Source organism: Aotus nancymaae, unplaced genomic scaffold (genome assembly GCF_030222135.1).
Source record: "Aotus nancymaae isolate 86718 unplaced genomic scaffold, 86718_ANA_hifiasm-v0.15.2.pri h1tg000079l, whole genome shotgun sequence".
Lineage (NCBI taxonomy): Eukaryota > Metazoa > Chordata > Mammalia > Primates > Aotidae > Aotus > Aotus nancymaae.
Genome location: NW_026988494.1, coordinates 3,549,001 through 3,571,471, shown reverse-complemented (window position 1 = coordinate 3,571,471; position 22,471 = coordinate 3,549,001). Strand labels below are relative to the sequence as shown.

Sequence of the window (22,471 nt, the reverse complement as noted above, 5' to 3'; positions counted from 1 at the left end):
TCTAAAGAATACAGACTGCATGTGTCATCACAATGACCTACACAGCCTGAAAGAGCAGCAGCAGAGAGGAAGTTTTAGGTCAAACTAAGAGAAGACAATGTCTAGGGCATGTATTCAGGTTGACTTCCAAGCACACTGGATGTCCTGTGTATTGCAGCTTGTGTTTAGCAGCAGGAAGGGTTATATAATGGAGGCCCCTTCATTTGGCAACTGCATTTAAGGAAGAGTAGACATGAAGGGAAGAGCCAGATTGGAGGTCTCTAAGTGTGGCAATTATGGTTCTATTGACATTAAGGTCCAGAATATAAATGGATCTCCATGTTGCAAAGCTGTAACCAAGATTTAAATCTGCCTTATTCTTAGTGCTAGTGAAAGATACTGATGATAACTAGCATGTTACTGAATAATGCTCATAAATGTGAATCACAACGTGTTTTGCAATGAGGCTTACATTTTTTGATTCTGTAGCTGCTAACAGGCACATAGAAGGAGATTAGGAAAGCCTATCATCTCTAGATTTAAATTACCAGCAACCTGAAAGTTTTCTGAATGATTATATTAGCTCTAATGAAAGGAAGAAAAGATGAGAGCTGCCTTACTCAAAGAATAGGAGGAAGCTTTGAGATTTTATTTTGTAAGATCTTACTATGTCTCTAGTTCATTTCTTTTTATAAACAAAAAGCTACATAAAAGTGAACCCCTGCCCTCCTTAGACTCATCTCTCTTGGCCAAGGCGCAATATTTTCTTCACAGCATTCAAGAGGAAAGAGAGGACATTTAAGATTCCGTGAGATGTGACTTCCTGTGCCTTCCCTTCTGCATTGTATGATTTTATGAAAGTAAGGCTTTCAATCTGACATTGACATGACTCTGGTTAAGTAACCTTTCGCCTTAACCCTTTCTAGCTTCTGTTTGCTGGAAAGGGTCATACTGGTTGTGCAATAACCTGTAAGGCTCCTAAGCTCATCAGATGCTTTTACTTTATCTTTTTCTTGACAAAATGCAATACCCCATTGAGTACCACCTTCAACTTGCTTCCAGATGCACAATTGATAAGACAGTTTCATCCCAGGTTCTAGCATAGTATTAGACTGCTCACCCATCATTTCATATACTTTTTCACAAAACAGATAGTGACGAGATTGAAAAATACATTTTTAAATTTTGGAGCAGATTAAGTGACACGTGGATAACCTCTTATGTTCTCCGATATGTTTAATATTGCCTGGTCATAGAACACTCAATCTTTTAAAAGAATTAGACAATGCTGAGAAGACTTAAAAAAAGACTAATTTGAGTACTCAGTTGAATAATATGCCCTTATTTATGTCACCGTTATAAAACAATGTTTTTCCTTTTATTATCTTGAACTTTAAACTTTGCAAGGATTGAGAGTTCATAAATTACCATGAGAAAGTAGCTCATTTTCCAGGTATCTGTATGGTGCCTGAGTGAGGAACTTCAAGATAATTGTAAAAATCTATGAATAATCTGTTGGCTTTTTTTGTTTTAGGAGTGAGCTTACTCATACCACACGGTGCCATCCCAGAGGAGAATTCTTGGGAGATTTATATGTCCATCAACCAAGGTGAACCCAGGTGAGAGACAGAGTAAATGACACAGTAAAGACAGTTTAGGCTAGGCACAGAGGCTAATGCCTGTAATTGGGAGGCTGAGGCGGACAGATCACTTGAGGTCAAGAGTTCGAGACCAGCCTGGCCAACATGATGAAACCCTGTCTCTATTAAAAATACAAAAAAAAAAAAAAAAAATCAAATAGGTGGGTTTGGTGGTGCATGCCTGTAATCCGAGCTACTCAGGAGGCTGGGGCTGGAGAATTGCTTGAACCTGGAAGGCAGAGGTTGCAGTAAGCTGAGATCATGCCACTGTAATCCAGCTTGGGTGACAGTGAGACTCTGTCTCAAAAAAAAAAAAAAAAAAAAATTTACATATGGAATGGAACTTTTGTAGAAAATCTGAAACTATTAAGGGAATGAGACTTAGAGGTGTATAAATGAGATCATGGACTCTAGAAAGGATAAAAGTTGTTGCAAAATTACTGGCTGAAGTGAAAAAGTACATGACTCCACAGTTTCATGGTCACCAGTCTCTACATGGGAGACACCAAATGGAAAACAGTGAATTGTGAGACAGGTCAGTAGCAGGGCCACTCCATAAACCTTAACTGTCTCCCCGAGTGTTCCTCTTAAAGGAAAATATCCCCAGAGGCACTCATTGGTCCTAAGTATGAGGCAAATACATACAATGATTGATTCCTAATCCTTTTAAGGTCAGCAGAAGACCTACTCTATACAGCCTAAGAGACAATATCTTAGGCAATTTTCGGCAATGTAAAAATATGATCTGAAACTTCAATAGCTTTCAGGCTTGACAAATTTCAGCAGCATTAAATTCAATTACAGGAACAAATACAAATCTTGTCACATTCTCTTTTAATGAAAGTAGTTGGTTATTTTCTTAGTGCAACTATAATATTTTTGGAAATGTTCTCTTCCTCCACACAAGATAAACCTAACTCCTCTTCAGAAAGCAATTTCTCTCATAAACTGGATATATACCTCTGGCATTTTTAGTCATAACATCTTGGTGATTTTAAAATAGACTTTTGTTGTTGTTAGTGAAGAACACATGAAAGAAAAACACTGGGAGGAAAAAAAGCCAGAGAAACAGATGGTTTAAACAGATTTTGATAGCTATTTCTATAAAAGTGTTTGTTGGTGCCCAGTGGTTTTAACTTTCTGCTGTACAGGGCTTGAGAGGCATGGAAGAAGAGTTTCTGCCAGTTGGTTGCTGGTGAGGCTGACTCTTAGAGGATTTGTGTGCAGGTTGTCCTATGTTGGAATCTCATTTTATTGCCTCAGTTATCTAAAGCTAGATTCTTTCCTGATAGATCTGAAACAGTGCTGGTGTCTAAACATCTCCGATTGGCAAGTGGGGGAAACGGGGGATCAGAAAGTTTGGAGAGTTTACCCAAAACCTTAGGTTAGTCACCTAAACAGACCTAATAATGGAGTACCCTGCAGGAAAGTCACCTCTTTTTTACCCATTGGGTTGGTTTACTTAAGAAACCAAACTTGTTTGAATTTGTGGTTATGGCCTATTAAATATATGCTTTAAAACATATCATGCTGCAAAAATCAAATATGAGGTATAATTCAGTCTGCCTTCCCTGAATCACAGCTTCCTACACACTCCTAGTTACGCATCCCCCTCCCTTGGTTGTATTTGATCCAGTGAGCCTGTATTGAGCTTATTCCTCTCAAACCCAGCATCTTCCACCTTATTACATGAGAGCCAACCTAGGGCAATGTCACATTTTCCAAGGAACCTCATTCATAACTTACCTGCAATTTTAAAGAGAGAAGAATAACTAATAACTTGCAAGAGGCCAAAGATCTCAAAAGACAGGTTCGCCTCACGTGGTCACCCCTTGAATGCTTCAGAAGTTCCATGGTAACCAATTTGGTTTATCCTTCTGTGTCTACTGCTGTCCAAGAAGGCAGACCAAGACAGAAGGATCTTATCTAAGACTTTAGATCTGTGAGGTCTGCGTTTTTCTCTCTACTAAACTGTGGAAAAAAAACACAAAATTACAGGAAGCTGCACTTTCCTTTTCAGGTAGCTGAAACCTTCCCAGATGTTATCTCTAAGGAAATGACCTATCTCTGGGCTACAGGCCATTTACCTTCCTTGGAAAGCCTCACTCCCTTTAGACAGCTCAAAACTATTTAGAAAAACACTGAAAATAGCAAATACCTTTTTACTACTTCTTTTTAAACTGGGGTGAATTATTTCATCTCTGCAAGGAAACTGCTTGGGTCTGAGTTCTTCAGCTTTTAAACTTGTGATTAATCAGGAAAAGGCCACTGTGTCATCTTTTCTTTGTAATAACCCTTGAAAACCCATTTTCATTTTGTGCTGTATGTCTGCCATCCTGAACTTGTGCTGAGAACAAGGCCTGTTTTCCTCAAAGTTCATGGAGCTGAACACACTGCTCAGTTGCTTTCATCTTTACCTCTACAGCCACTGCAGTCCCCTCCCTCTTAGTTCATCTGTGTGAGAACTGGATTTACGGACTCTCCGTGACCTCCACACACACACACACAGAACACAGTAGGATCTTCCAAATCGTGTCTTTATGCTGTATTGCAATTCAAGTCTGCTCCATTTTTCCTATTGACTGTACATTCCTGTTGCCGATGTCTGAGTTGCAGCCCCAATATAGCAGGGTGATGATTTAATGGAAGTGGAACTGATGTTTAATCAGGGCTCTTAATCCATTCTAAGAATTGGGTTAAAGACGGGTAGAGGGGTGAGGGTGGCTTCCTGGAGATGTCACTAAAATGAGTCTTAAAAGATGAATAGGAATTCACCAGACAAAGGAGTAAGGTCTATCACTCAATGATTTCCACCCTCCAGAATACATTTTCCTGTAGTTTTCTATAGAGGTTTGAGGGATAGAGGAGTCTAAACCCAGTGATTTTTTTTTCCTCCTTTAAAGTGACCATAATATCAGAACATTGCATTCAACAGGTCTTGCCACAGACAGAACAAAGAGTTGGTTTAATGTATTGTCCCATTTATAACAGAGGACATTTAGTGACATCGTAGGAACAGGGACTGGAGTGGCCTGACACAAAGGCCATGGCATGAAATTGGAGCTGTCAGAATTAGCCTGTTGGTGAGAAGTCCTGGGGCTCCTCCTGGATCAAGGGTATGTAAGCCCTCCATGCTAGATGTGGCCTCCTCCCTCCACAGCTCCACAGGGCTTTACCCCTTGTGCAAGGGAGGAAACCAGCAGTGCTCACTCAAAAAAAAAAAAAACAAAAAAAAAAAAACCTTTAATTTGAAAAATTTGGGGTATTTCTTTTTATACATTTTATTGGGAATGGTTTCAAGGGAGGGAAATTATGTCCTACACACATTAGATCTTTTTTTTTTTTTTTTTTTTTTTTCCTGAGATGCAGTCTTGCTGTGTTGCTCAGGCTGGAGTGCAGTGGTGCGATATCCACTCACTGCAACCTCAGCCTCCTGAGTAGCTGGGATTACAGGTGCCCGCCACCATGCCCAGCTAATTTTTGTATTTTCAATAGAGACAGGGTTTCTCCATGTTGGCCAGTCTGATCGTGAACTTCTGACCTCAGGTGATACGCCAGCCTCGGTCTCCCAAAGTGCTGGGATTACAGGCATGAACCAAAGGCTGGGTGTGGTGCCCAGCCTTTAGATCATTTTTATAAAATTAAGGTATTCAAGCAGAATTTAAAAAATCAAAAATCTCATTTCAGAGATTCTTGTCACTGATATTACAATGAGAGAATGATACAGATGTAGCAGGAAGTTCCTACTCCTCCCTCCTCTCCCAGCTCTCCTTTTGCAACCCTCCCCCCCCATGGTTAAAGAAGAGAGAACTGGACCAGAAAATTATTATATGGGGCTTTTTTCTGAAAAGCAGTAAAATGAAACCAAAGGCAAACATTCATTTCTTTTTCCAATTACACTGTCATGTGGATATTCCCGACCAAATGCTTAGACTAGAATCGAAAATGTTGTAAGTTGTGTTACTGAAGAATTTACAAAAGGACACATGTTTTTGAATTTGGGTTCAGCCCAGATGGAACATTTCAACCACTTCTATTTTCTGCTGTCAGACGGTATGATCTGCCCAGTAGGTACATTTTGGGGTAAGGATTGAGAAGGTAGAGATGGTGGTAATAGAAAACATTATCTTTTTTAGGGTGCTTAGATGGTATAGTGGTTTTAATAGCAAGGCATGAAATAAGAGCAAATACAAGGCTAGAAAGACAAAAAAAATCTAGCTCTGGAAAATGGGGAAGAAAGGATAGAACTTCATTCCCAGTAATGGTCTCACAAACACTGCAGTATAAGCTATTATTGTGGAGATGATTGTGTTTTTTCTTCCCTAGTAACAAAAACCACACACATAAAAACAAAATCATAAACACACATACATACACACCTCATATTTCATGCAGACCTAAGCACCCAGAAATGTCCTTGGACTATTTGTGAGGACCTCATCTCCAGAAGGGTAAAAAGAGAGCAGGCATATATCTTTTGTCAATGAGATTAAGAGATGGGCCAGCTGGCCATTCTCTTAATAAGAATGGAGTTTTTATGATACGAATCTGTTTGTAGTGAACTATTCTTTATGTTATAGCAGACATTTGTGGCCATTCTAAACTGCCCACCTCAGTAAAATATGAAACTGTATATGCTTTTTCTGGCACCTTTGAGGGCCATGATTTTTCAGAAGGTAACACACCCCCTCCTGCTGCCAAGTCCAGGAGTTTGAGACCAGCCTGGGTAACAAGTGACCTGTCTGTACAGAAAATAAAAATAATAAAATTAGTTGGGCATGGTGGTGAATGCCTGTAGTCCCAGGTACTCGGGAAGCTAGGGTGGGAGGATGGCTTGAGCCTGGGAGGTCAAGGCTGCAGTAAGCCAAGATTGTAGCACTTCACCCCAGCCTGTGCTATAGAGCAAGACCCTGTCTCAAACAACAATTAAAAAAAAGAAAGGAGTCTTAAAAACCAAATTACACTGTGTTAATAACTAGATGTTACTGAACAGTTATATAATGAAATGTCTTCAAGGGACACTGTTACTATGGATGGTTTCACCAGGCATAATTGTTAATGATTACTAGAAAAAACAAAACCATAGCTCATATATTTCATACATAATAGGTTCAGCCCCATAAGCAAACCCAGTTCTTTAAATGAATGATCATATTGCAGTGTGGTATATATGGTGACCAGAGCTAAAGGATGGACCCTATTTAAAGGCTCAGGGAAAGTTTCAGAGAAGTAACAGTTGTCTTATAAACTAAAACAGAGTAAAAGGGGTTCTGCTCCAAGGAAGTGGTGTGTTCACAGGCACAGAGGTGTAAATAGCATCACATATTTTGGAAGCTAAGCAAAGCCAAACAAAACATGAAAGGAAGGATGACCAGGAATGAGGCTGAAAAAAATAGAGACTAGATCATGTAGCAATGTTTGCCACCCAGAGACTATCCAGTTTATCTGGTGGGTAGGGGTGAATGAGGCTTAAGATTTGGGAGACGTAGTCATGCTTATATTTTAGATAGATTGCGTTTCATCTCCACCAATGCTGCCCAAGTTCAAATCTTCATTAGGTAAGCACCCTCCTTGAGAGCACAGTGAAACTATGTTTTATTTTCCTTGGCACAATTATTAATAGTGTTTCTTTTCCTCAAAAGTATCTCAATTTGGGCAATAACTTATAGTCACTCTACTTTTGAGTGTCCTTGTCTCTAGTTTTTAATGTTTCTAAATCCATCCTCTAATCCCCACCTTGCTCTCAGTGGGGAGTTTTTTGAGATAGACTTGGGGAGGAACTTGGCAAGATCTGTTCTGTATGTATGTTTTAATGTGTGGTGAAGGAGTTGAAGATAAATCCCAGAATTCTGGCCCAGAAACTGATGATTAATTAGGAGAGAGAGAGATTTGCCGACTGAAGATCACTTGAGAGTTTGTGATAATAGTTGCTCTGGGAGCAACTTTGGATTTCTTTCCAGGGAATAAACATAGCTCTTTGACTTATAAGAGAAAGTGTAGGTAAAAAAAAAAAAAAGACTGAAGAATAAAGAAAGGGAAAATAATATTTATAACTCAGAACAAAAAATGACTGCTGAATCGAAATCCCACATCAGCTTTTGACAGAGCACGTGGCCATAATCTCATTTAGTAAGATGTCATGATATTAGGCATAATTATGCCTACCTGCTTCATTCAAGGCAAAATCTTCTGCCTTTGTTTTATTTGCCTTCCAAAATAAGAATATGCTGGTCCTGGAACTCATTGAAGTGAACTGATAACCTACATAACTTGTCAGGAAAATAATGCAGACTTTGGTGTTGACAATGCATAAGAATTAAAAGACTCTCAGAAATGATATAGCATGGTAGAGTGGAAAGGACATGGAAGTCTTGGGTTCCAAGCCCCGCTCAGCAACAGCCTGTGTAACCTTGAGCAAATCATTCTCTTTCTCTAGGCCTCAGTTTTATCATCTGCCAATTTTATATATTAGTAACTTTGCTTTCAGATTTTGATGAGGATGATAAAGTAACTTGATAGCTGAGAAGTCTGATACAAACTGTGAAGTACTGTTTAAATGCTACATTTGGAAATCATCTTGTACCTGGTCTTCCTTTTTTGTTTTGAGACAAGAGTTTTGCTCTTGTTGCCCAGGCTAGAGTGCAATGGCAGGATCTCAGCTCACTGCAACCTCCACCTCCCGGGTTCAAGGGATTCTCCTGCCTCAACTTCCTGAGTAGCTGGGATTACAGACATGTACCACCATACCTGGCTAATTTTGTATTTTTAGTAGAGACGAGGTTTCTCCATGTTGCTCAGGCTGGTCTTAAACTCCCAACCTCAGGTGCTCCAACTGCCTCGGCCTCCCAAACTGCTGGGATTACAGGTTTGAGCCACCATGTCCGACCTAGTCTTGTTTTGTTACATAGATGACAGAAATTCTCTGAGGTGCATGGAATTTCCTTTAGCTCTGTCCCAGTGATATAGAGTACATCTCTTTTTTATTGCTAACACAGTCCTAGACTCAAAGGAAAGAATAATTCAATTACAGCAAACATATTAATAGTTGGCTTTAAAATCAAGAGCCTCATGAAGATACAAATAACTCCCTGCATCAATTCCTCTGAATCTATTCTATTTCTTATAACACTCTGGCATGTGATTTATATTTTAAAGGTATATTGTATGAGCCTACATAGTAGACTCCACATTGGCTGGTGTGAAGGTTAGGAAATCAGTGACCAGTCAAGCAGGGCAGGCCAGTCAAGCTTATGCCACCTTGAACAAGATTTTTCCCTATCCATTTGCCAGGCTTTTCTTGCTAGTGATGGATGAAAATGCTTGAATCATCCCTGTCATCATTTGTGTTCAATGGTCAATCATGGATTTGAATCTGGTTTGTTGCCATAAGTGGGATTTAGAAACTTGTCTTTGTCTTGGAAGAATCCAATTGATGGCATATACCTATTTCTTCCAAGAGATTTGGCATTAATTAACTCTATACCAGGCGTAGAAAATTACTGATAAAAGATACTTCTCAGGTAACAAAGGGGGCTTTTTCTGTTAGTGCCAGGGGAGTAAATTGCTGCCATTTGGGAAATACATTAATTCTTTCAGGCAACCAGTGCCATGCGGTGTAATAAAAAGGGCAATTTATCACATGGTATCTTAATGGCCTAGAAGGGTTAATGCACCTTTAGTTGAAGATTGTACTCTGTTCCCCAGTGAAATCATGATGATTTCTTCACAGAGTCATTTAGGTTAGAATATAATGCCATTAATCTCCCACCATCCACGCATCCCGCAAAAAATGAGCAGAGGAACATATAGAAAAGGACAGAGAGGAACAAAATTTTTTAAAATCACATTGTCATTTTAAGACCTGCTCTTTTTGTAAAGGAGCATTTCCCCATGCTGTTCCTCTCCACCTCACACCCCCAAGGTCCACCAGTAAACACGTGTAAATAAAAATTGCCATCATCTTAATCAGAGTGCATTTGAAGCCCATGGGCACTCACAATGTGAAATGATTAGAGTGGCCCAGAGAAGTCTTTAATTAAAGATGCCATTGACAAGATAACAATGGTTTTTGAATGTTGTTAATAGATCTGAATGCAAGGTGCACCTTAATTCAATAAGGGGAAAGTCACCGGTTCATGAGTTTGATTGCACATTGTAAAGGGGCACCACATACTGTAATTATTTTTATTTGTATGTGCCATCTCTTTTATTGCCCATGCTGGAAGTAGAAATAATCTGTCTTATTAAGATATTTAATATATATCATCCTTTCCACTTCACTTTGTTATAGCCTAATAAAAATGCCAGAAGACACCAGCCCACAAGGAGACAGCCCCCACACTTTCTAAGACAATCCACATAGCCCTTTGAAAATCTGGACAATCAACTTCCTATTTCTCACAGTTAGTTATAATCTTTAAAATAAACCATAATAACTTCCCAGGATTCCATAAAGTTATATACAAATGTGGAGCTTCACTTTGCAAATTACGGTGGGGGTTCTGGAAACTGAAACGATGAAGATAGCCCTAAAGTGAACAGATACCTTGGTTGGATTGCATGGTGTGTGAGAGACAATAGTGGCTCAGGAGGCAGCCACAGGCAGTCTCAAGGCATGAAATGCATGGCAGAAGGTAGAAAGCTGGCTCCCTAGAGATGTCATGTCCTACCTAGAACCTGTGAATCTACAACTGTGCAAAAGGGAATTTGCATATGTAATTAAGATCAAAGACTTTGAGAAGCAGATTATCCTGGACTATCCAAGGAGACCTAACATAAGGGTCCTTAGGAGAGGAAGGTAGGAATATCAGAGTGAGAGATGGATTTGAAGGTGTCATGTTCCTGGCTTGAAGATGGAAGAAGGGGCCTTGAGCCAAGGAATACAGGCAGCCTCTAGAAACTGGATTCTCCTAGAACCTTCAGAAGGAGAACAAGCCTGCTGTCAGTCATTTTATTAGCTTAATGAGACTTCTGACCTAGAGAACTGTGGGATAATTTGTTTTTTAAACCAGGAAGTCTGTGCTATAGCAGTAATGGGAAACTAATACAAGCCTCTATTTTGACCCCTTTGTGTACCTTGGGGCCCTGTCTTCCTTGGGCTTTGTTTAGTAGTGTCTGTGAGTCCAGTCTTAACAATTCCCATGCCAACATTTTAATTTAAATTCCAGGTGTGGAGATTATATCCCAGGGAACATATTCCTTCTTCATTCCACTGCCTACCTACCACATCTCCACTGAAGACACAACCCAATCACAACTAACAGAGCAGTAGACTATGGTTCCAGCTCTGCCTCAAAGTTGAGCTGTGACTTTGGATCACCCACCCCATGCCAGGCGTCTGAATAAAGAAGGTGTTGGCCTCATAACTCCTGAGCCCCTCCTCAGCCTAAAATAAAAGGATTCCGTGAAATAGGTTTCAGTATAAATGGATAAACCACGTGGTGGCTATAAAAAAAAATGTCCCAGCAGCATGACACATAGTACCACTCTTCTCCCATCCTCTGCACTCTCATTCATTTTCGGGCACTTTCAATGAGCCATCCTCTCACTGTCTCCCTTCTTCTAAAAAGACAAGCTAAATGCAAGCCCGACACTGCATGAAAGATGAGGCTTAAAACTGTGTCTAGGAACTGCTGATTTACACATGATTTGTGATTCCTGTAGTATATTAATTGGTAAACATCCTAGGAATGTGTGTGTAAACTAAAGTCATTTAACATGCAAACAGGGTAATCTCTCTGTGTGGTGTTGCTCAAATTTCAGCAAATTCAGATATTCATTGTGAATTGTTTATGTAATTCCCCTCCCACCCCAACCCCCTATGCCATCTCTCTTTCTGTGATCCTATTTCAGATAATAGCATGTGGGTGACCCAGATCTTTAAGCCCTTTACTAGTAGATCCATATGCTTCTATTCTCAGTAAATTGTGCTTGTTGCTTGTAATAATCCACTGTTCTAACTGCTCCTTTTCCTGCCCCAATGAATGGAATATAATGGCTTGATGAGCTATAACATTATGAGTTACTGCTAATCAACCCCTCAACCTGACATCCTTGCTTATTAATTCACATGTTACTTAGAGAAACGGGATGTAGGAGCAGTCCCAGTGTAGTCGGATTTTCCATCTTAGTAGTATCGGCCAGGTCCTTAATATTCAGAATTTAAACTTGACCATCATCCAAATTCCACTTCAGAATGGAATGTCCTATATTTGATGGAGCACCAAGGCCCCAGGACATGAGGTCTTGCTTTGCATATTTTCTTAAGAACTACACAACTTTGTTCTCAAATGTTAGTGCCAGCACCACCTTGCATATAGAAAATGCAGGTTCCTGGGCCCTATCCCAGAAATAGCAAATCAGAATCTTCATTGCTGGCATCCAGGAATATAATTTTAAATAAGCTTCCTAAGAAATTTTGAAAAAAAAAAATAACAGCTTTAGAACCACTTGAAGATTAAAACAGGAATCTGTTATAATAAAGAGATATTGCTGAACGTCACTTTTGTCCTCCATTCTGCTCCTGACTTCCTGGTCCCTCTCTCCAGGAGTCTGTTTTCTTATGTCACACATAGTGATTACCAGAAGTAGAGGACATAGCCATAGTGTTGGGATTGACTGATGGGAAAAGCTGGTTTTAAAGGGTCCATCTCTCTGGGAGATTCTATGATGTCATTTCCCTGGGGCTGATCTGAAATCTCTGGTCAGAGCAATTGAGTGAGAGAGAAATCTGACTCAAAAAAAAAAAAAAGAAAAGAGAGAGACAGACAAATAATAAACCTTAAAACCTTAATGTTTATCCACAGCAATTTTAGCACCCCAGGTCAAAATCTGAGGATCTTAATGGAAAATGAATAATAAAACTATATGTCTTGTTGGCTAGAAAACTCTAGGAGGCCGCTTTCTGAGCTTTTCTTTTAAGACTGAGTACAGCTTCCATCTATCAGCCTTGATATCTTTTCCATTCAAATATGATTTAATTATATATCAACCCAGGGTCTGACATAGTAAAACCATCATTACTCTCCTGCCTGGATTCCTGAGTGATACTCTGGGTAAAGGTGATCAAACTGACATTAATCTAGACTATAGACCATAAGGAGGAAAGGAGGAAACAGTAATTACTAAGCCCAGCATGGAAGACAACAGCTACAGTAAAAACCTCATCTTGGACCTTGGAACTGGTTGGTCACTTTCCTTAAAGAAAGTGAAGTGTTACTGGTCTAACAGCAGGTCAAGGAGTATTGAGCACAGAGGCAAAATGTCCATGATATACCTTCAGTGCTGCCATGGTTATTAGCAGTTGCTGCCTTGTAGTTGACTTTCAGCATGACCTCCAGTTGGCACTGGTGTGCAGCTGCATGCTGTAGGATGTTAGGTACTACATGGTGAGGTCTGGACCATGGACCATCACCCTGTCACTACCAACTGTAGCACCTTCATCATTCTCCACCATTTGTTTCATACATTAATCAGTGGCCCTGCTGATTTCTTTTTAAATTATTTCAATAGTTTTGGGGAAACAGGTATTGTTTGGTTACGTGAATAAGTTATTTAGTGGTAATTTCTGAGATTCTGGTGCACTCATCACCCCAGTGATATATACTGTACCCAACCACTGACAGCACTAGATAGGTCATCAGGACAGAAAGTCAACAGAGAAACAATGGACTTAAATTATAGCCTAGAACAAAATAGACTTAGATATTTACAAAATAGTCTGCCTGCTGATTTCTTTGTAAAAATTCTGGAAAAATTCTCCCTGGGCCTTTTATTTTCATGCATTCATTTTTTATTTTATTTTATTTTTTGAGACAGAGTCTCGATCTGTCGCCCAGGCTGGAGTACACTGGGGCGATCTCGGCTCACTCCAACCTCTGCCTCCTGGGTTTGAGCAATTCTCTTGCCTCAGCCTCCTCAGTAGCTGGGACTACAAGTGCCACCATGCCTAGCTAAATTTTTTTTGTATATCTATGTATGTATGTACATATATATGTATGTATGTGTGTGTGTGTATATATATATATATATATATTTTTTTTTTTTTTTTTTTCAGTAGAGACAGGGTCTTATCATTTTGGCCAGCCTAGTCTTGAACTCCTGACCTCAAGTGATCCTCCCACCTCAGCCTCCCAAAGTGCTGTGATTGCAGATGTGAGCCACCATGCCTGGCTGCATTCACTTTTTTTAAACAAATTTTTTTTAATATTGACAGAATTTCAAACTCAAGTTGCCAGAATAGTATCAAGAATTCCTGCATATCCTGCACTCAGATTCACAAATGTCAATATTTTACTAATTTTTTTGTATTTGTCTCTTTCCTCTCTCCTTCATTTCCATATACATACAAATGAATAAAATACATGTATATATTTACAAAATAGTCTGCCTGCTGATTTCTTTGTAAAAATTCTGGAAAAATTCTCCCTGGGCCTTTTATTTTCATGTATTCATTTTTCATACAAATGAATAAAATACATGTATATATACGTGCACATATATATACATGTATTCATTTGTATGTATATGGAAATGAAGGAGAGAGGAAAGAGACAATACAAAAATATTAGTAAAATATTAACATTTGTGAATATATATATATATATATATATTTTTAAAACCACAGTGAACAAGATGACTTTTTATCCCTAGATACTTCCATGTATATATCCCCCAAACAAGAAATTCTCATATATAACCATAGCACAATTAACAGGGGAAATTAACATTAATAAAATACTCTTACTACTCTACACACCTGATTTGTATTTCATTTGTTTTCTGAATAATGTTCTTGAGAGCAAATTAAAGTCCAAGTCCCCTCATTGCATGCTGTTGTCCTGTGCCTCTGGTCTGCTTTCTTCTGGAACCATTCCTGAGACTTTGTATTTCATGACATTGACAGCTTTAAAGAGTGCAGATGAGTTATTTTGGAGAATATGGCTTTCTCTGAGTTTGTCTAATGTTCCCTTATGAGAAGATTCAGGCTGTGGACTTTTAGCACGAATGTCACAGAAGTGATGCTAGGTTCTCTTCACTGTGTCTTGTCAGGAAGGTATATTCTGTGGATCCATCCCATTCCTGGGAATTTTAACTTGGTAATTCATGTTGGGTGGTGTCTGCTGGGAAGTACTATTTTACCCTTGGTAATTAGTTAAGTACCTTGTGGGAAGATACTTTGAAAATGTGTAAATGGTTCTTTATTAGTGTTTAAACTTTCACCCAATAGGTTAACATACATTTATGCTTCTCAACTGAACCAAGTATTTATGTTGTTGATTGGTAATCGATAGTTTTCTACATTTATTAGTTGGTTTTCTCTTGTGTGGAAGAGTTTTCCCTTCTTATTGATTCGTTTCTATGTGAATTTGTATTTTGTGGATTCTTATAGTATTACTCAATGAGTTATAATTCTTTACTGTTATAATTTAATCTAATGCTCAAAAGGTTCCAGATTTGATCAGTGAGAATCTCTTCAAGCTGGCTTCTGTGTCCTTTTCAACAAGTATTTTTGAGTGCTTACAGGACATATCAGGCACTGGGGATGCAATTATGAGCTAATCAGAAAAAAAGAAAAAATCCCTGTAATCCTAGCTACTCAGGAGGCTGAGGCAGGAGAATCACTTGAACCCAGGATATGGAGGCTGCAGTGAGCAAAGATGGTGCCACTGCACTTCAGCCAGGGAGACAAGAGTGAAATGCTGTCTCACAAAAAAAAAAAAAGAAAAAAAAAGAAAGAAAAAAAACCCTGGCTTCAAGGAAATTATGCAGAGAAAAAATAAGAATAAATAGGCAAATGGTGTGGCACACTAGAGGGCATTAAGTGTTGAGGAGAAAAAGCAAAACTAAGATCTGCTTTTAGTATTGGGAATGTTTTCATTATCAAGTCCTGGTCAGAGAAAGCATCATTAGTAGATGTCAGTTAAGCAAGGACCTGGCAGGCACGAGGAGGGTAAATCATGTGGATGTCTAGGGGAAAACTCTTCAAGGCAGCACCCAGCACCCCAGAGGAGGAGGAACTATAGCAGTCCCATGAGGTGAGAACACACTAGCATTTTCAGTAGGATGACTGAGGTGGCCGCATAGAGGACAGACTGTGAAAGGCAAGGATAAAAGCAAGGAGACCAGCATCATTTCCAAGAAGGCTTAAATGCCCATCATGCACATTCCTAAGGCATTGAGAATTTAAGTCAAAGTGTACATTGATGCAATGACAATATATGACAATTGCATGAATTAGTCGTCTCAGAAAGAGGAGTTCCTATAGAAATAAGACCCATCTCTTAAATTATTAAACTTTTTGTATCTATACACAGCATTTAAACTACAAATATATATGCATGTATGTATATGTGAATATGTATGTACAGATAGAGAACAATGAAAAACATTACATAGCAAAAGCTCTATGCAAAAAGGTTTTTCAGTCTACAGACCATACTAGGGTGTGTGATACATTGAGGTGGTTGGTATTTTTATCTTAAAATCACTGCTGTTACTAGTTCACAGTTATTAGCTCACAGCAATTTTAGAAAAATGTGTTACTTTTTTTTTCCCAGCAAGGACATGTATACTGCCTTGTCGTGGATTATGAAATATGGGAAAGCTTAAATGCCATCTATGCTTTCTTTAAGAAGAAGGTTCATTTTTGTCCACATCCAATTAAAGGTCTCTCTCCCCAGCCCTCTGTCATCAAATGTCCTGAATCTTTATCCGTGATTACACTTGGACTATATTGCACCTCCTTCCCTGATCTTTCCTTGGAATGTCGTAAGATCCAGCAATTTGGCCAGAAACCTCCTAATGGTAACAGAAAAGAAAAGTACAATCTGGTTACAGAGAGCGAGAGCCTGTGAGTGAGAAATTTTGGATTATTTTCCTGCCATCACCTTGATTGACTCCTCTGTGACCTTATGCTGTTAACACCTGCCTCCACAGGTGTGTGAAGAGCTTTAATTAATATTTGTAAATCTCCCTTTTTGTCATAGACAGAAGGCAGCAGCAAAGGGATTCCTTGTTATTAATCATAGGGAGAAAAAAATGGAGAGATTTTTGTGAAGTTCTGGTGAACTTCCTTCACCAGAGACCTACACCCATGAACAGTATTTTCACAGGAGGAGAATTAAATATAAATCTTGATTTACTTACTTTGCACTTAAGGAAATGCCCAATGCCTATTTAATGCAAAGCTCCTATTCGATGCCCTGGCTCATATTCAATATGTGCTGCCTCTGACTCCTAAAGCTGTTTAAGTTACCACTATGAAAGGAGTCTTGCTATACACAACGAGTGTGAGAGTTCATCTAATTAGCTGATTTCAGTTCATTTGGCCTTAAATAATTCCCCAAATTCCCGTATGTTTGAACAATATGTTCAACAAGGGGGATGATTCTCTGAAAGCAATTAAATAGTTCTTTTAGGAGAGCTTGTCATCGGTCACTCATAAGCATCCCTGCTATTCCTGTCCATGATGAATGCAGGCGGTAATTACATGGAAAGTGCTTCACCCTCGCTGATGGCCGCTGGCAGGCACCCACATACAGGCTGCACGTTGGAATTTTATATTTTTTTCAAACCTCGAGTATATTCTAGGCTTTCCATAGAGTGTTTGCTGTTGCTAATATACTGCTTTCCAGTCTCCCTCTCCTTGAGTGACCTACTTAAAGGTAAATTAAGACATAATCATATGAACCATGTTTTGTCCGTATAGGAAGAATTATCCATTTTGGACTGTGGTTACCTTTGTGGAAGATTGAACTTTTTAAAGGCATCTCCAGGGCTTCTTGGAGAGGAGAGGAGACAGTGTGATAATGTTACATCTACTGTTTTAGACACAGTAGACATAAGATGCTTCTCAATTATATGGCTTGGCTTTATTGCAGCAGCAAATGATAATGAGCTCAAGTATAACCATTACTAACTTGAGAGAATAGGAGATGTCAACATAAGCAATTCACAAATGAATAGCACGTTAGATGAACTCAGAGAAAAACTCTTTGTTTATATAAGATCATGGGAAAGGTGGCATATTTTAGCACTAAATTTTATCTTTATTTTGCCCAAGGGGTTGCTTTTTTGGTCAAGGATGACAAATGTAAATGTCCTTCCTAGGTAGTTTAAGTAAAAGCTTTGGTAATAATACCAATGCCAGCTCTCCCGCTAGCATTGCTCTATATTCAATATTATTATCTTTCTTACAAGTGAAAATACAGCAAACAAAAAAGGATCAAATAGCTTGCTGAAGAACACATATGCCATTAGGGGAAAAATAAGCAGACTTCTGGGTTCTTCTCACTGATGACTGTTCTATAAACTATTCCTCGTGACTGTTCGGGGCACAGATAAAAAACAAAAGCCAAAGAAATGAAAGAAGGATGCATTCAGTTAGGTATTATTATTCCATTTTAGTTAACTTTGGTTTTTTTTTTTTATCTGTTCCATGACTCTGCATTCTATCTGTAATAATTCACAATTCAGAAAATCTGAACACCAGGTTTGGATGCAATAATTTTAAATTTACATCTAAAATAGAAAATAGTTGGAAGATAAATATTTATGTATTATATTATCTGCATTTGTAGCTGTCTACTGTGCTATCGCTTTATAAGCTATGTATTTGTGCATTGGCAAAAAAATGTTTTCAAAGCAAGAATAGACACACTCATTCTTTATATTCAAAATGCTGTTTTGCTTCATAATAATTTGCTTTATAATTTACCAACATTAAACACATTTTAGATTGTGTTTGGGTGAAAGGAATTTGATGGTAACAAGATTACCAGATCAGTCATTTCTATAAAGTTTTTGTTTGCTTATTGGTAATGGCATCAACAAGAATAAAGATTTGGTAGCTGGTACGTGACCCACCATCCAGGTCTTTGCATTCTCCAGTTCTGCCCCGTATTGCCAAAGAAGCATTTATCATTTTGTTAATTGGTTTGTCAAAACCTAGATTTGAAATCTAGATGTAAACTCCCTCCATGTGTCTGAGAAGTTCAGGACAAATGCCTGTTCTCCAGACCAGTCCTTTGTAAAAGAAAATCTTGGAAAGGAATACTTAGAAGCCTGAAGAAAACCCCAGTCCATTAACCAAATTCTCATTCAAATATGCCCCCTCCTCTACCTACTTCTCTCTTTTATCCTTTTTTCTACTGTGAAGCCTCCAGTCAGATGGCTCTGAGGTGCTCCTGAGTCCTGAAGTCACCTGTGGTCCTCCAGACATGATCGTCACCACTCCCTTTGCATTGACCATCCCACACTGTGCAGATGTCAGTTCTGAGCACTGGAATATCCATTTAAAGAAGAGGACACAGCAGGGCAAATGGGAGGTGAGACCCTTTACTTCCTTTTTTAAACAATGGGATTTCACTTCCACCTATGGAATTGATTTAACTTTAACATTAGAACACCACAAATCAGCATTTCTTTGTTTGGCAAAGGGTTAGTGGCAAGTGTTTTATAATAGCCTAAACATTTTGGTTAGTTTTGTTTTGTTTTGTTTTCCAAGATAACAGAAAAGAGAAGCAAGAGATAATCCAAAGCTTTCTTGTTTGGTTTTAGAATATAGTTGTAATTACCCACATAATCATCTCCACTTACATACCTGCTCATTAACCCCCTTCACTTCCTCCTTTGCCTTGTCCCTGTCTGAATGGACATTATTCTGTGGCCTCTGTGGAGTTAAGGAGGAGGTTCAGGGCAGGCAGTCTGTGTTCAGAAAGGAAATAACTATATCTTTTTTTTTCCATCCTGGGAATTAGAAGGCATCTATGTTTAATCAGGAACACATTTAGTGCTTAATATATTTTTTTAGTTAACAAATGCATTGAAAATTATCATCAGTGTCTGTTTCCTTGTGTGTATGAATGCATACAGAAGGGGTACGTATGAGACACGGAAAGAAAATGAGGATACCTAATAGGACATGAACAACAAGGGAGACAGTCACAGCAAAGACAGATTGCAGTTGAATTACTATTTTAAGTGAAAGCTCTGATTCATCTGCCTGATAGTGCTTCCTTGTGTCCATCTGAAGTCAGTTTGTATCAAAGCAGAATTATCTTGTTGGAACACAGTGACCTGTTCCAGACAGTCCTGGGGTCCTGGCTCCCAGGAGGTACTTCAGGCCAAAGAAGTAAAAGGAAAATCATGTTTCTTATTTATTTATTAATTTATTTATTTATTTGAGATGGAGTTTCGCTCTTGTTACCCAGGCTGGAGTGCAGTGGCACGATCTCGGCTCACCGCAACCTCCGCCTCCTGGGTTCAAGCGATTCTCCTGCCTCAGTCTCCCTAGTAGCTGGGACTACAGGAGCACGCCACCATGCCCAGCTAATTTTTAGTAGAGATGGGGTTTCACCATGTTGACCAGGATGGTCTCAGTCTCTTGACCTCGTGATCCACCTGCCTCGGCCTACCCAAAGTGCTGGGACTATAGGCGTGAGCCACAGCACCCGGCCGAAAATCATGTTTATTTAGGAGAAGAAAATTCCCAGTTGCTGCAATGAATTACTTTTACCCTGCCAACTGGTGTCTTGAAACTATTTTCTTTGTTCCAGAATGCATTCTGCTATTTAGTGAGTCCTAATGCAACCACAATTGGGTTTCCTGGGACATGAAATTCTATCGGTTTATTTAAGGGCCATGTTTTAGTCCCCTTCCCATTATGTTTGGCGTTGCTTTGATTTTTGCCACTTTAGTTTTTCTTCTCAGCACTTTCTCACAATCTCTTATACACAGGGGGTATTATAGTTATCCTCTATCAAACTAGTCACACATACTGAAGTCCTTATCAGGGAGGGTGAAATATTCTAGTACATCTTACCCAGTTCACGTATCTAGTGGTCACTTATAAATGATTTCAGTGGGATGAAAGGGGATAAAATATTTTAGGGAAAATAAATATTACCTTGAGGATATTTAAAGAGTTTTAAGAAATAGACGTTTGTTTAAAAAAAAAAAAGTTTGATCATTGATGGTAAGGTTTAAGATTTTTAAAACTCAACATTGAATAAGCCAGAAATAGAACTTTCAAAGTGATTTTTCTTATTACGACCAATGAAGTAGAGATTCCAACACACTGAACATAACCATTTCTTTAGGGATTTTTTTTTTTTTAATTAGTTTCCCTCCATCACCAAGGCTGGAGTGGAGTGGTACAATCTCAGCTCACTGCAGCCTCTGCCTTCCAGGTTCAAGCAATTCTCCTGCCTCAGTCCATCACATAGCTGGGATTACAGGCCTATGCTACCACACCCGGCTAATTTTTGATAGTAGAGACAGAGTTTCATCATTTTAGCCAGGCTGGTCTTGAACTCCTGACCTCAGATGATCTGCCTGCCTCAGCCTCCCAAAGTGCTACAATTACAGGTGTGAGCTACTGCGCTGGGCCCATTTCTTGAGTTCTTAGTGTCAGCAGTTATTTTGATAGAAAAGGAACAGTTAACATCAGGAAAATTGGGACAATAGGAATATTCTGAAAAAAATGTTTATATTTGTGTGTTTATTTATTTGTGATATGACAATATAATGGTTAAATCACATCTTATTTCCAAATGAGAAAATAAACATACCTTTCCCAACAGGAAGTGATGTCAGTGGAGGATGAATCCACATCCTGTTACTGCCTTTTGGACCCCTTTGCATGTCACGTGCTCCTAGACAGCTTTGGGACCTATGCACTCACGGGAGAGCCAATAACAGACTGTGCTGTGAAGCAACTGAAGGTGGCAGTTTTTGGCTGCATGTCCTGTAACTCCCTGGATTACAACTTGAGAGTTTACTGTGTGGACAATACCCCTTGTGCATTTCAGGTCAGCCTTTGTTTTAATAATTTTCTTTTGGTGTCATGAAAGTGTGGGTTTTCCAAAAGATCAGTATCATTGAAAATTCTATTATTGAGTGTCTGGAAAATGAACCCAAGCCACTGTAACTACCCAATGGGTTCACCTTGCCCGCTGCCTAGACAGAGCCAATTTATCAAGACAGGAGAATTGCAATAAAGAGTTATGCATACAGAGCCAGCTGTGCTGGAGACTGGAGTATTATTATTACTCAAACCAGTCTCCCCAAGAATTCACGGATCATTGTTTTGAAGGATAATTTGGTGGGGAGGGGCTAATGATTGGAAATGCTGACTGGTTACATTGGATATGAAGTCTCAGGGAGTCTAAGCTGTCTTCTTGCACTGAGTCAGTTCCTGGGTTGGAGCTACAAGGTAGATGAGCCAGTTTATTCATCGGGGTGGTGCCTACTGATTCATGCACAGGGCATGCAAAATATCTCAAGCACTGATTTTAGGATTTACAATAGTGATGTTATCCCCAGGAGCAATTTGGAGAGTGTCAGAATCTTGCAGCCTCCAGCCGCAAGATTTCCAAAGCATAATTTCTAATCTTGTGGCTGATTTGTTAGTCCTACAAAGGCAGTGTAGTCTCCAGGCAGGAAGGGGGATTGTTTCAAAGTTAAATTATAATATAAGCTAAGTTCCTCCCAAAGTGCCTATACACAGGAACAAACAAGGACAGCTTGGAGGTGGCCTAGGAGCAAGGTGAAGTTGGTTAGGTCACATCTCTTTCACTGCAATAATTTTCTGTTATAATTTCGCAGTGGCAGTTTCTCCACTGGTTTGACTGGGATTGAAGCAAAAGCTGTGTTACTGTGTGGTCAGCAATATAAGAGGGTTTGGGGTACTTGGCATTCAAGAATAGAGAAGAGCTAAACTAACACATGTGCAGAACGCCGTGTACTAAATTATGCAACCGACCAGAAATGTAGTCAGAATTCAGCAAACAGAGACACAAATGGAGAAGAGTTTTTGAGAACCCTTTTACAGATTTTCATGGAGGAATGCG

The 22,471-nt window shown here is 39.1% G+C and overlaps 1 protein-coding gene across 5 annotated transcripts in view; it reads left to right on the top strand.

Annotated features, from left to right (window-relative positions):
* The window catches only part of UNC5D (unc-5 netrin receptor D), a 241,832-nt gene that overhangs the window by 176,329 nt on the left and 43,032 nt on the right, over positions 1–22,471 (top strand). For all 5 annotated transcript variants that reach the window (XM_064368648.1, XM_064368645.1, XM_064368647.1 and 2 more), the window contains 3 exons: positions 1,514–1,598; positions 18,778–18,946; positions 21,203–21,430. In XM_064368648.1, the coding sequence (XP_064224718.1) occupies positions 1,514–1,598; positions 18,778–18,946; positions 21,203–21,430 (482 nt within the window). The remainder of the gene's footprint in view (positions 1–1,513; positions 1,599–18,777; positions 18,947–21,202; positions 21,431–22,471) is intronic.